General features: G+C 39.9%; 1 protein-coding gene across 1 annotated transcript; it reads right to left on the reverse strand.

The window, feature by feature from the left end:
* Window positions 1-783: 783 nt before the first annotated feature.
* Window positions 784-14,331, reverse strand: LAPTM4A (lysosomal protein transmembrane 4 alpha). The gene is made up of 7 exons (XM_030447588.1): window positions 14,113-14,331; window positions 7,399-7,519; window positions 5,160-5,236; window positions 4,947-5,069; window positions 3,730-3,825; window positions 2,349-2,447; window positions 784-1,577 (listed from the first exon to the last, which is right to left on the reverse strand). The coding sequence occupies exons 1-7, from the start codon at window positions 14,209-14,211 to the stop codon at window positions 1,503-1,505; spliced, it is 690 nt and encodes a 229-aa protein (XP_030303448.1). The 5' UTR covers window positions 14,212-14,331; the 3' UTR covers window positions 784-1,502.
* Between the last annotated feature and the right edge of the window lie 1,331 nt (window positions 14,332-15,662).

Genomic DNA, 15,662 nt, shown 5'->3' on the forward strand with positions numbered 1-15,662 from the left:
CTTTCCAAGAGCTGAATCCAGATCCTTTTCACCCTCCAAAGTAGAAAGCTTTTTTTTTCTTCAGATAAATTAGCAGATCATTAAATTATCTTTTACCTCTTATTGAAGGAAGAACAATAGAAAGGTTGGTTTGGATTTTTTTTTGTCAGTCTTTGTTTTTTTTGATGTTTGTTTTGGCTTTTTTGTTTTGGTTTTTTTTAGAAAATTTCTGAAGTTATGGAATATGTCCAACAACTTTGGACATCATCCAGTACAAATAATGTTGTAGTCCTACTGTATGTCTGCCTTGCTTTTAACAACTGAGCTCATCAGACACCAAATCTGCCCTGAGCGCAAGGAGCTTCCAGTACAATTCCATTTTCCCAGTTTATACATAAGTAGCAAACAGACAAGCAGAAGACAGAACTCCAACTGCAAAGGCTGCAAGACAAGCTTACACCTTGAAGGAATCCATATTCTCCACCCACAGTAGGGCTTTCACTGAAGAACACAGATCAACCACTGAGCAACCTGCAGAAAGCCAGAATTCACTGAGCTGCATATAGACTGTCTGCAGCCCACTGATGCAGTTAGGAACAAAAAACCAAACACCCCCCTCCCCCCCCCCAAAAAAAACAACCCCAAACCAAAAAGAAAAAAACCCAACACACCTTCTGCCCCCCCCCAAATAAAAAATCAGCCCTAAAACACACACCCCAAAACAAACCAAAAAAATCCCAAACCGAAACAAAAAACCCCAAACAAACAAAAAACTAAAAAACCACAAAAAAACCCAACCAAGGCTACTGGTAAACATTTCGTAAAAGATTTATTTAAGTATCATTTATCACAAAGAGGAAAATACATACAAGATTAGAAGCATGCAACCATCTTCCACATTTCTGTTTTTCTTGTATTCGCAGCACATTGTATTAAAAATTCCTGTGCCACCCTCACCTCTTCCTAAAAATTACAATGTTTCAAGACATAGGATAACCAAAACAAAAACAGAAACAAAAAAAACCCTCAAAAGTTAAGATAACACATGAGAAAGTGCAAAGTAAAAAGTCACGTATATATCACATTCAAACCCCCTCCCCCTCCAAAACTGGATAAAGGCAAACTGTCATTTTGCTGATCAGATTGTCTTTATGAACTACTTTACAAAAAATTAATATAAATTAAGGGCATGATCCTGCAGACACTTATAATTGTAGCTAACTTCAAACACAGATTGGCTCATCTGGTGTTATTAAAAGCCACAAGTTAGTCACATGCATAAGTTCTTGCAGTATAGGGCCCTAAGGCAATAAAATGTTTAAGAGCATTAAGGACAACAAAAATTAAAGCAAACAAAAATCACTCCCATATGTGTTTTGCTTAGTAAGTTTATAACAAACATTTTTAACAGAACAGTTTGCTCCTAAAGCCCTGAATATTTCTATTATTTAAGCAGTTTTGCAAGATTAAAAGACGAACCCCCCAGGAAACTGGTACAGATGTTTGTTAACATTAAAACTGCTTCAGGCAGGTATGTAAGGAGGTGGAGGTTCCTTCTCTGGCATCTTCACTGCCATTTCATAGGTTGGCAGAACATACTAAAAAGAAGACATTTAAGATATTAATGCAGAAGGATTAGCAAAAACAAATATGCACAAAAACAAACCAGAAAGCAAACATGGAGACCCCATCAGCAACTTAATCCTCTGTTGCAGGCAAAAGTTTTAAGAGCTGCTGTTCCTCGTGAGGAAGAAAAAGAAGATGCAGCAGCTTTTACTGCTCTGCTGAGCCTGACCCTGGGGTCTCACTCACTTCACTCCACCCCACTGTCTTTTGGTTTTGCAAAGCTGCAAGGAAGGTTCTGATTGTTGGAATCAGAATGCTTCACTTTACTACAAGAAAAAAATTCGAAGACTTTTCCCTGCAAAACCTCCTACTTTATGCACTCAACAATGTAGCTAAGAAATAACCTACCAAAAGAGTGAGCTGCTTTAATTTTTCTAAATCTTTCCAGTCTTCCTTGGACTGGAAAGCTGGACAATGTTTTTAAACATATATGGATATGGTGGTTTTCTACTTCAAAATTAACTTACAGAATCACAGTATGGTTAGGTTGGAAGAGACCACCAAAATCACCCAATCCAACCTTTGACCAACACCATAATTTAACTACTAAACCATGTCCCTAAGGACCAGGTCCAAACACCTTTTAAATACTTCAGGGATGGTGACTCCACCACTGCCCTGGGCAGGACATTCCAATGCCTGACAACCCTCTCAGTGAGAAAATGTTTCATAACATCCACCCTAAACCTCCCCTGGTCCAGCTTACATCCATAGCTATGCTTCTATCTCAAAAGAAGTTTTACCTGTGGAGGAGCTTCAAAGGCAGGGTACACTGCTATCTCTGGAAAATTTCTTTTGCTGATGTATTTATAGCAGTTCCATACACAGTTAATTAGATATGCCTGAAAGAAGAGAGATTTCTCTTTTTAAAAATCTCATATGCATTAACTGATTCAAAAATGAGATGCTGGATTACATTCATATGACAAAAACATAAATCAATTTAGTTGATACAAATCTGAGGAATGGTTGCAGTTTCACATTTTAGCCACAGACCTATGTTGTTCCCCATTTAGCTTTGCTACCATAGTGACTCAGACTATGAACCACACAGGTTTTAGCAAAAGAATTCACAGAACTAGAAAAGAATTCACATAGAACTAACCTATCTGCCTCAGCTCATCAAATTAATCCCCAACTGGCTTATGCTTCTGTGGTTCTCAGTCCAAACTTGCCAGGAGGAAGACAGGTCAAGAGCCCAAACCCACTCATCCCTGAGTTACCATTACTATTTGTTCAGCTAACAGTGAGAAGGAGAGGGGGTAAGTGCACAGCTGGGGTGACAAGGAAATGGTGGTAGAGCAAAGCAGCCTGGACTTTAAGTCAACATTAACTGCTGTAGAAAGACATACTAACATGCTCTGATGAATATTGGATTTTTTTATTATTAACCCATGTAATATTAATTTCTCTGTATTAGATTTCTATTCCCCCCAGTCAGACATTCCTCTTGAAGAAAGCCCAGAAAATAAGTGAAATATTTGCATTAATTATCTTCTTCTTAAATTCAACCTGACTGCAAGATAGGAATATTGGCATGGCCAATATTTATCATCAACTCATTTCTCTAATATGCTTTGTTTGCACAAGATTTTGTATTTTAAATTAATGCCTCAGTATTTAGAACATCAAAAATAATGTAACTGGTAATACCACTGTTCAGTAGGAAGAAAGATGCAGCTCTGAATTAATTTATGCATTTCCTCCTTCCATCATCTTGCTTCCAAAAGATTTTTTAAAGCACTGAGATTTTAAAAAATTAGAAATCTGACATGCAGTAACTCAGTATTGTTTCACCACAAGTTTAATGAAAAACCTACTACATTTATCCCCACATATGCAAAAAGGTGGTATTTGAAGTCTGTGCGTATCTACTTCCTGCTCAGAAAGGGCAGAGCTGCATGAACATGCCCCACTGCATACAAGAAACTCAGCTGAAGACACCAGGACACAAAATGTCTGACTAAAGTCATACCACAGCTGAACATAATACCAATTCTGCTGAAAGAAGTTTTCAGTTCATTAAGAACTGAGTTCTTATTTCAGCATTGAGAATTAGCTCAGATTAATAGCATCTTAATATAATAACTTATTTAACAGACATATGTTTAAGTCTTAACTTACCTTTAAAATGATAAATAGAGCAAAGAACACCAGAACAATAAACAAGAGACAGCTGGAGTCCAAGGCAAGGAGATCATCTTTGTAAGGAAAATCCGGCTGGTTAAAAAAAAAAAGTAAGGAAGGGAGAGAAAGGGAAGGGAGATAAGCACAAACACTGCACAGTCACAAAAATGACAACAGCACATCCAAACTTCACACCAAGTGAGACAAACCACTGCATAAACCACTTCTGAAGAAGCTAAGTTTCATTTTTTCCTGGTATCTACTCTATCCTCCCACAAAAAAACAGTATTTATCCTGCCTCTGTTCTGCAAGAAGAGGTCTCTTTAGAAGAGGGCTACCTATACAGAAGCCTTGTACTGCCCTAGTCCCTTCCTCAATCTCATGCTAATACAGATTTCACACTTATATAGCTTTTGTATTTAGGTTCTCTACCTGATAACTTCAGTGGCTTAGCATTAATTACCTCCTGGCAGCCCAACCAGTAACATATATTTATGCAGAAGAAAAAGCAAAAAAGTTGCAAAAAAACTTCCAAAGAGTTAAAGCAAAGAGCTTCTGCAATTTTCTGATTTCTCTTTCCCTGACCATAGTAACAACAACCTAATTAAAAAAAAGAAACAACATCAAACTGTTTTAAAAGGACTTTTTTTTACATCTACTTGAACAGATCTAAACACCAGCCAGAAGGAGCTTGTGATCCCTGTTTGCAGTATATTCTACTCATTGAGTAACACCTTGCAAGGTGTTATTCCAATATATGAAGAGCTATACAGAACATAAAAAGGAGCCTGTAGACTCTCAGATGCCATCCCACAATGCTGTAGGACCCTACACCATATTAATCCTTATCTATACTCCTTGCCCTCCCCCACCAAATAAAGGCCAACACATTCATCTGCAGTAGCAAACCTGCCACAGAACCACATCACCTAAAGGGCTGGCATCTTACTTGTTTGATAGAGACAGCTTAAATGAACTTACATCACAATCCTTTCTTTACTCTCTCTCTGGTTTTCCTTTTAGGGAGCAATGACACTTTTGACCCTTCCACCTTTGATAAGCTCTCATTCTTATAACCACCCTAGCAGTCATGCCCTGCAGCTTGAATTCCTTTTTTTTTTTCACAAAGTAACTATAGCTCTGTCACTTATCTAATTGCACCAAAGCTCAGTTTCAAATGCAAACTATCATCTTTAGCTGAAAAAAAGACTTACCAACTGATCCAGATAATCCTTGATTCTGGGCAAGTAGGTTAGAGAACTGATGGCAACCAGACAACTGAGCACAAAGTCAAAGAGTTGGTAACAAAAAAATGGGATCAGCCAGCCTACACGATGCTAAAAAAAAAAATAATCAGCACACTGTTAAGATATTTCATTAAAAATTCAAGTAGCAATTTTAAACCTATGTACTGTAAATATACTTACAGCAATTGCACCATACACCATCATTGCACTGATTGTGAACATGAGGAGGGAGATTGCAAAGAGAACGCAGGCATTTTCTGCATTAAAAGAAAAACAAAAGCCATCAGTCGTTTCCTGAAGCTGTTACATTGCAGCTGACAGGTACAAAAGCTCTATCCATTACTATGATCTGTTCTCACTCACTGTTTCATCTGTGCAGCAGAACTGAGCAACTCAGGCCTATTCTAATGGAAAAAGATTTGTCCCAAGAAAACCAGCAGGCATCCAGGAAAATCCCTCTGCCTTAATTAAAAGCCTGAATAAAGCTCAGACACACCAATTAGATGCCTGACATAGTTTGATAATAACACACCATAATAATGCTGATTTGCAGTATATGTCAGTGCTAAAAGTATGCAGGTGATTAACTTGACAACTGGAAAGAATTTAAAGTGACACTAGCACAGCACCAACCTGTACCCTTAGAAATGGTTTGGTTATGTAATGGGGCCATTGGCAGCAGGAGCAGCACTGCTCCTTCAGCAACACTCAGGAAAACAGGAAATCACTGTGTGGAAGGTATCCCGTTATTTACAATGAAAGGCAGCTGAATAGAAGCCAAATGGTAGCAAAATCCAGGACACTCATGGAAACTGAATGATAAATATTCTCCTTGTGCACCCCAGTTACTGATGACAGAACCACAGCTGCTTTCCACAAGTTAGATTATACTTGCTCTCTTACAGAAAGCACAGTTTACATTTTTTAAAACACAGAGAAAGAAACCAGCTTGAGAATCTATTAGATGTGGCAAGCTCATGTTTTGAGTCATACTGAAGCCAAACTGTTGAGGTTCCCATGTTTGAAACAAATGATCTGAGAATCTTAACTTTCTAGTCTGGAACTGATTCAAAAAGATACACTAGAAGCACAATGTACCCAATTCAGTACAAGATAGTAATATCTGCATACAGAGATGGCATCAAGAAAGTGGACCTCCCACATCTGAAATGCATTGCATTGATCAGCAAGCCACAAGTACTCTGAAATAACCAAAAAGTGTGGTTTTCTTTCGTCTGAGAACTTGTTATGCACTATATCCACACTCTTAACCAAAATTGTAATAGCACTTCATGCACACAAAACCCTCTGGCCCATATTCCAATGTGGGAAACCAGACTAAACCGAAAGCATATGATAGCCACTTTACACTGAATAGTGTGGAAAGCAGCTTCAGAAACATCTCAGTCACATATACTTAAGGCTATCAAGTACAGCAGCTTCTGTTACATATGACATTCTACAGGTATCTGCCATAATTTTACTTAGCATCTTGGCTTTTTAAACTATTTGGTGCTTTTTCCCACTCTTACTACGAACAAGCACAAGTTATGCACAGATCACAACTGTCAGATCCTGAACAATGAACATGAAGACTGTAAACCAGAACCCCTCAAGTCTGCATTTGTGCTGCACTGTTTATCTTTTCTCCACGCTGCATCTGACCCTCCCTAAATTTTAGTGCAATACAACAAACTTCAACAAGAAACATTAGACCTACCACACTCTACATATTTCTGCACCTTTAAAAACAAAGCATGAACAGAAGCTTACATGTCATGCTGCAGTAAAGAACCTTGGTCATTACAGTCAGAAGTTTGCCTGTGATTACAGTTGTATACATCATACACTTCATTTATAACAGAGTGGAAGGAGGTTTCATTTTGCTCATGATGCTTTCTCTCCTGTTTCTTCTGCATGCCAAACTTTTCAGATAAGTATTTTGGTTACAGACTTGAAATACCTGAATCCCAGTTCTTTCAGTGTTCTTAGAAAAAATGGCATGGTTTTCCTCTCCTACACAGTAACTGTAAGCTCCTTCCTTAAATGCCAGGATCACCAAGAATCCCCAAAAAATCTTTAAAAATGGTTTTGTGCTTTTTGTTTTACTGACACACCAAGGATAGTAAATGTTAAAAATGTTAAAAAAACGTTAAAAGCTTTAGAAAGGCAAGAAATCTTTAGAAATCTTAAACAGTAAGATGCTTTAAGAGTAGTAGGAAATAATGTAACATTCTATATAAGCTTATTATTATTATTATTATTATTATTGTAGAAGACCTCTTAGAATAAAGAAATTCAGAAAACAGGACAAACATACTTAAAAAGCTGTATGCATATATTACACACTAGTGTAAGGCAAACACACCATGATACAGCATGCTTTATTTTCTCATCAGACAGCAGTTAAGACACCTACCAGCCATTCTCTCAGAAGCATAGTAATTCCCAATGACTTCATACTGGATATCAACAGTTGGCACAATATTTGGATGAGTCACTTCTACTGTCAGCAAGATGCCCATCAGCAAGTTCACCACCTGAAAAAGATCACAGTTACCTGAAGGTTACTTACAGAGCAACAGCTATGATCTTTTTAAGGACAGAGTAATAAATCTTCTATTTCAGACAAAAATACACTCTTTGATTTGCCTATGTGTGGAAGAAAAAACACAACCAAAGCAAAAAGCCAACTCAATTTGCAATTCAAATTCAAGCTGATTTAAGTAAAACACTACTAAAACAACCCCAGAAGAACAGAAGAACACTGCATACTTGCTAGATGAGTCACAACTAAGTAACTTGCAAATTAAAAGGAAAGACAGGGTTTATAAGGATTCAAATCACATAATTAAGCTGATACTGCACAATGAATGCACAGATTTGTGAACCAGTAAACTGAAAAGGCTGGAAAGAGAAAGGTACAGACAGCAACCAACACAATAAGGAACATTTTGAGTTTCTGCTTTCTTCAACAAATTGAAAGGCAAGGTTAATACAATGCAAAAAGGTGCAGGCTACACAGAGGTAAAGTCAAAGAAATTTCACACAAGGGTCAAACACCCAAATTCATAACCATTCAGCATCGGCTATGTGCTTACCAGGCCTTCCCAGTTACACTGCCACTGAAGGCTGTTTCCCCATTTTGTTACAGAGCAGAAATACTTTCAGAAACAGGAAGAGCTCAAGGAGTCAAAAGTAGTTTAGTCTCTGCAAAATTCCCCTCACCGAACATGTACGTATTTAAGACTTACAGGGGCGGTGTGTTATTAACATCTGGAGAGACATTGCAAAAAAAAACCCAAAACCAACCAACCAAAAAAGCTGCATACTAAAAAAAAAAAAAAATTAAAAAAAAGTCGTTACAGTTAGCCACAAAATTAAAACACAAATTGGTTTGCAGCTCCTCAAAACTTCAGAAAATTTCTTCTACTGGCCTGGTTCCAGAAGTTAATGACAATAACACAATTTTGGAAGTTTTCAGTAATGAAAAAATTATTTTGAACACTTAAAAGGAGTGTTAGCATTTAAAACTCACAGTTCTGATGAGTTATTTTGTTTGGGTTTTGGTTTTTTTTAAGGGTTTTGGGGCTTTTTGTTTGTTTGTTTGATCCTCTTTAGGGTTTAGAGGTATTGTGGTGATATAATTGCTTACACTTTCTGCCAAAAAGAACCTTTTGATGAAAAGCTGCTCATTTTGTAGCAACACTGTCATGTATTAAACTTATTAAACATTCCAGATACTTTTAGCCACTTGTATCCTCCATTTTATGCCTTGCAATGGAAAAATAAAACGACAAGGAGAGCTGGCAGTAAATAAACAAGTTTATCCACCAGTATCTTTAGCCTTGGGATGAACAGAACACATTTTACCCCTTGCAAGACATTTCCTACCAAGAAAAGTGTCAAGTTGTTCTTTTGTTACAAGATTAAACAACAAAAAAAACAAAACTAAAATTTCTCCATTGTTCAAATGTGTAGAAAACTATATTCTCCAACAACTATTGCTTTGTCCTTCTCTATTCTGGCTTTCTGCTTTCAATGTGTTTTCAAGCCTAGTTTCTCCTCTCTTGAGGGAACCCTGGGTATTGACATATACTTTAAAAAAGAACTTCCTCCTTTATACTGGTTTTAAAAAGCCTTTCCAAGGTTAAGATATCTGGCAGTTGAAACACTGATTTCTACTTCACAAAATACAGACTTGTGTTCAAATATAGCTAAATCATTTATTGTTTATACACAGTCATAATTTTAACTTAAATGGTGATAAAGTTCAGGACAAAGACTGTATTACTTCAATACTGAGTTTAATTGCTACGATAGGCTATCTGCCTCAAGATAAAGAGCAAGCAGCACTTGAATTAATATAGGAGTACCAAAAAACTTGAGTGAATTGAAATTGTGAGAATGTGATCTCACATCTATCACTTATTTTCATCCAATCCATGGTCCTAGTAAAGGGTAAAGTAAGTCCTTAGTAAAAGTCCTTAGCAATTTCACTTGTTACTGAGAACAGTTTGAAGTATTAAAGTTTATTTCCTTAACCTTAAATGTTGTGCAAGGAAAACAGGAAATTAAAAAAGCAATTCAAACCCCAGTCTATTAGGATCAGCATTTTACAGAATAAAAATACTAAAACTTTAAACAAATCCAAGCCTTTGTTAATGAATATTCCAGGGTTTCCAATACTCCAATACTGCTATTTGTCAGTCATATCACAACACTGAGTAATTAACCATAACATATGGATTTCAATTAATTAACAACAACTCCTAATTAGGAGCCTTTTTAAGCCACAGCTTGTGTTTTAACTACTGCCACTCTTCTTTCACAGAAACCTGGTAACAGCAAGACCACAACTCGTTTCAACCTGATAGTGTGACTGACAGCAAGAGAATGGTTTGGATAGTAAGGTGTAGTCAGAGCCTAAAAGAATATACTCACTGCAAATAAAATATATGTTCACAAATGATCTACATGGAGTAAACATTAAAACAACAACAACAAACCAAAACAAATAAACAAAAAAAACAGGACAGGGAAACCCCAGTATAATCTGAAGATAAAACTCTGTCCCCTGAAGAAAACAAAACAAGCAAACAAACCTGATGAGTCAGCATTCAGTGGAAAGGTCTCAGAAACCCCAATTGTAATTTTTTATTAGGGAGTTAAAAAATACTAAATATACATTAAACAAAATGCATATTCAAGTTCTCATTCAAAAGGTGGCTCTACTAAGAAACTAAGTCAGTTTACTTTTGTAGTAGTTCAAGTATATTTTACTCTTATAATTAAGATAATTGAGCTTACCAGAAGTTTGGTGTAACTTGTATTAATATTTTAAAAATCCAACAGTTGGTACTACAGTAAGCATTTATTACAAACTGGTACCAGAAACATTACCACCCCAAACGATCAGAACTGAAAAAGACTGTAGAACAATAAAACTAATTAAAACGTTAATGCTTGTTATCTCCCCAGTATACATTTAATGCCTAATTACGTAAGTGCTTCATTTCTCTGGAGGCCTGAACATGAAGTCTAGGTTTCCCCAAGCACGATGAGTGACTAGAACTCTTGGAAAGAAATGACAATTCCTACTTATTATTTGCTTATTTTATGAGTGGGAAAGGAGAGGGAAATTGCCTTGCACTCACATCAATTGTACTCACATCTTCCTCTCACTGTTCCTGAATTTTTTCTTAAGCATGTTCCTGAAGAAACAAACCAAAATGGTTTTTGTTTGTTTTAAATTACACTGAACTAATAAAAAATAAATAGTAATTTTAAATAGGGTATTTCCGAGCTTCTAGTACTGTCAAGATTAAACTGAGACCAGTTATGTTCCTTTGTTTCTGGAAGTTTTGTGCAGGAAAGGAACAACTCCAGAGATCATCCTTGCCCCCCTGTTACCCAGTATATATTGCATCATTTTGACTCCATTGCTGAAGTTTGCTGGCAGCACCAAACCACCACTCCCTCCCAAAGGATGCTATTACTTTTAGACTGTTTATTGAACTCTGATCTGATTTTTGCCAGTGCAGTGCTCATGCTTCCGGTTTCTGGAAAGCGCTGTGCCTAACAAGAAAGTTTATAGGAAGAAAACAAACTTCAGAGGCACACATTTGCAATTATGGAGCTAGGAATAGGAGGTTTCTTTTTCCTACCTACAGCAGTGGGTGTTGCAGAGTAAGCCAAACTATGTTAGTCCCAGAACTCAAGTTCAAATCCGCTAGAAAGGTTCTTAACTCATCTTTCTGCAGAAAGTGCTTTATCTGTTTATCAGCAGCAGCACAGGGACCGAAGCGTTCCTAAAAGACGCGGCCTGATCACACCATATCGACAGCAGACATTTTAGGTCCTTGCTCTCTCCAGACTTGCAGAAGTGCACCGCAAGGGCAGTGATATAACTCTTTTAGTTAGGAGATAAGTTGACTCGGGGCAAAATTTAAGTGTACAAATAAGGCAGGCATTGGAAAATGCCTAAAGAAAAAGTTACATAAGAATAATGCACATTTATTCAACAGCGAAAGCTCTTATCTTACTAAAACATCTGGAGTAGATTGCTACAAGACTCCATTTTATGTTTGGTATCAAATTCCTTCAGGACTGCACAGCATGAGAACACAGTGTATCCAGTAACTACAGGCTGAGAAGATTTTCAGTTACACAAAACTATTGTTGAACAAAGCATTCTCCCCCCTAAAAGCTACGTGCCTCAAAAACCAACAAAACCCACCCAAACAAGCCAAAACACACACACAAGAAAAGGCACAACTTACACAAAGTTATTACTATCTGTCCCACTGTAACTTACAAGTAGAGATTATTAAATTGATTTAGAAACACTTATCACAAGCCAATTTCTGAAGGACTAAAGTTAGTGATATACTTAAATGGCACATTAATTAAGATGACTAAACAACTTGACATACCCTAGGCTATTTAATCTTTGTCAGCAAAACAGTAAGTTTGATATTCACTGTCCAAACTGTACTTTACCTTCAAAAGGTAAATTTTGATTTGAAGCATACTACCTTTGAGGCAAGATCACTTAAGACTTCATGGTAAGACCTTGCAGCTGTCTGACCTAAGAATTATCACTTCTTCCCAGCTGGCAGCTGGGAAAAACTGGATAAAAAACTTCAATGCATAGTTTAACAGTGTGTTTGATACAGTTTATAGAAAAACCCAGCCATGACATACTTTGCATGCACCCTGCTACCCTGAACTCAGCTGTATTTTCCCCCCTTAATCACCTGAATGCATTACAGCTCCAAAAGATCAAGGAACACTCTGCCTCAGACCTCACTCCACCTCTGAAGCCATTGGCCTCATCAATCATCATCCAGCTTTTCACCAGCCATAAGCACTATAGATATTTGCAGAGATTAAGGAAGAAGGAAGAGGTGCTGCATCCAGGCAACACTATGAAATGGAAGCAGAGAGGCAGATATTGGAAGTACTTCAGGGTTTTTGGCCAGGGAAAACACATCCCTGCCCACCACACCCACCAAACTGGTGGGCTCCCTGCAAACAGGAAACGAAAGTGGGGAAGGCAGGAAGGTCCCTTTGTTCCATAACAAAGATGACTGCCTCCTTACTCTTAACAACTTATGCTTTTACTTGAGGTACCAGAAGCAGTCTTGATCTCCTTTCATCAGCACAGAATAAAACTTCTGGAAGTTTTGCAGATGTCCAGAACAAGTCCAATATTCAATACTGCAATGGGCATTTTATATGACCTCATAGTAGCACTTAATCAAAGTTACAACATTTTCTTCCAGTTTCTTTTAAAGAAAAAAAAAATCCCTTTTCTAGAGTTTCAGTACACTTCCCACCTCCTACATTGCTTTTTCTTCCATTACTCTTTCCTTCCATTTGTTGTTTGCCTGTACATTTTTTATCAACAGAAGGACCAAGATAAAAAAGGAAGTAAAAAGATCTCCCCATACTTGCTGAAGATAAACCAAGTTTCTCCAGACTGAAACTCCAATTCCTGTAAAAGAAGTTTCTGTGCACGGCTGCTTCACATCATGGCATAAAAATTCAGAATGTTCAACTTTTACAATCTGGGGGAGGGTGAGGGAGAATACAGACTTTGGTTACTGCTTCAGGAAATCAGAAAAGCGATGATGCAAGATTTTTAACTACACTCATTTTTCCTGCCCATGAGGGTAAGCGGAAGAAAAGATCAGAAAGTGACTTCAACAAAGGAGAACTCAGTTCCCCTTTAAGGGAACCAAGGGAAGTTAGGGCTTCTGGCCTTAACTTGCTGGTACTGTTTTCAGACTTCTACTTTATTCTAGTTCAAAACTATCTTTCATAGTTTAGCTTCGCCACCACGGCTCTCTCAGAGAGAAAAACATCCACCAGTCAGAAAACAAGAGGTGTTTTGGAAACCAAACCTCTTTCTATTGCTTCTCAACCGCTGCGGTGAGAACACATCCTTCCCATCCCGCTCCCGACACAGCCCAAATTCCTGAGTCCCCAACGTTAGCAACAAATCTCCCCCCAAAAACACACCCAGTGCTGTTTAAAACACACAGAAGTCCCTACTCCTCCTATCTTGGAACAGGACCCTTCAGAGACTCAGGTTAAAACGCCCTTACGCTTCCGCTCACTGTATTTTTTTCTAATCACAAGGAAAGCCACCAAGGGTTTCGTAAGCTCCAAACGGACCCCGGGAGGGAAGAGGGGCTGGGACTCCAACGAAACCCGAGCAGCTTCCCCGCACGGAACAAGGGGGGCAGCGGAGACTTCCAAGGGAGAGGAGTTCCACAGGGGGGAGAAGGAACGCAGTTCCCTGAGGTAAGGGAGCAGTTCCCTCAGCGGGAAGGGGGGGGACGAGCAGTTCCCTGAGGGGGGTGGGGGAAAAGGAGCAGTTCCCCGGGAGGCGGAGGGGGGGAAACACAGTTCTCTGAGGGGGCGGGGGAGGGGAACAGTGGATCGGCTCCGGTCCCTCCGCCGCTGATCCCTCAAGAGACCCCCGGCGCCGTACGAGCGCAGCCCACCCTCGCCCACCGCCCCGAGCCCGAGAAGCGGCCCAGCCCCGCGCATGCGCGCTGCGCACAGCCCCAAATCGCCGCCCCCTCAGCGTCGCCGGCGGCCCCCCTCGGCGCCAGGTTCTCACCATGTACCAGGTGCCCAGGATGATAGTGCCGGTCCGTACATGGCAGCAACCGCAACAGCGAGTACTGTGGAAGCGGTCCCGGTTCCGCTTGAACGTCATGGTGGTGGCAGCGGCGACGCCGAGCTCCCGCCTTCCACACCCGCCGCCCTCCCTCTCCCGGCTCCTTCTCCTCCGGCTCTCGGCCGTAAAACCCCTCCGGGCGCGTCACAGCCGCTCTGGCCAATCAGGCTCCGACAGCGGGGGGCGCGGGGGTGTGCCCGCGGGGGGCCGTACGCGTTGCCGCGGCAACGGGCGATTGGCGGGGCTGCCGGCCAATCACAGTGGCGCTAGGGGCAACGCCCCGCAGTTCACCTGCGGCGGCGGGGGGCGGGGCGGGGCTCACCTGAGGGGAGGCCTCCCCTGTCCGCCATGTTGGGGCGGGGCCGCTGCCTCAGCATAGGGGCAGCCTCAGGGCTGGCACCTCCCAGGGTGGCGGAGATGGGAGGGGAGGTTTCTGGCTGCGGTCTGCAGGGGCACTCCGTGCTTCCCCTCGGAGTGACTGTTGGAGGCTGAGCAGGGAGAAGGGCTGAGCGGTGCTCGGCCCACGGGCCACGACTCTACGTGGAATACTGCGTTGTCCCGCGAACCCCCCCCCAAAACGGGAGTAGATGTCTCCTAAGTAGAGCCCGAAGCTTTCGGATACTGCCAATGTCCCGTGGCTAGTACGACTTCAAGAGTTTAATTCGTTTAAGCCCTATTGCTATTCCTTCGCATTAATTCATTAGATTAAATTATTAATATTTTGAGAATGTTGCGTGCCACGATGAGGCTAGGTGCTAAAGGGGTGTTTTACTCCACAGTGATGCTTTTTGTGAGTCAAAATCCCTGTTTGTGAATGGCTAATACTTCATTAGTCCCACTGGAAATTGCAGGTGCAATTAAAAGTAATGTGTGTGTGTGTTGCCTTCATTTGGTTATGTGAGAAGAGGTTGCTCCAGCACTCGGATCTCTTGTTTGCCCTATGGAATAGGACCTGTACACTCCCTCTGACCCAAGGGCAGCCCCTGGTTTTGGCAGACCTGAGCTGTTGATGCACATTTGCACACAGTTTATTTTGATCCTGGTGCAGCTGCAAGTTATTTCCTTCTTGGCTGCCTACAACCAATTTGAGACACTCACAGAACCCTAAATATTTGTTGTGCAAATATATACAAAGATAGATGTCACATGTCAGTATTAATACTGATTTTTTTCACTTTGAACCATGAAGAAGTCAAAAAGGGTAACTGTACTTGTCCTTTTGATGTATTCCAGATCCTACAATTAACACATTTTATTGTTTTAACTACTTAGTCTATTTTTAAACATGAGCTGTTGCTGAGTTGTTTGAAATTATTTACTTAAAGGATTTAAAACTGTCCTTTTTATTTTAAATCCCATGTGTTTCATAATTGGTGTTTTTCTTCCTTAGGGTGTATTTATTTTTTGAGTAAACATCTTGTAAGTGCTGCTAAGACTGCTCTAATGATCCTATTACCAACTCTTGTTTGCTTCTTTAGTGCTCCTAATGT

The sequence above is a fragment of the Calypte anna genome, chromosome 3, assembly GCF_003957555.1.
Source record: "Calypte anna isolate BGI_N300 chromosome 3, bCalAnn1_v1.p, whole genome shotgun sequence".
Taxonomy (NCBI): Eukaryota; Metazoa; Chordata; class Aves; order Apodiformes; family Trochilidae; genus Calypte; species Calypte anna.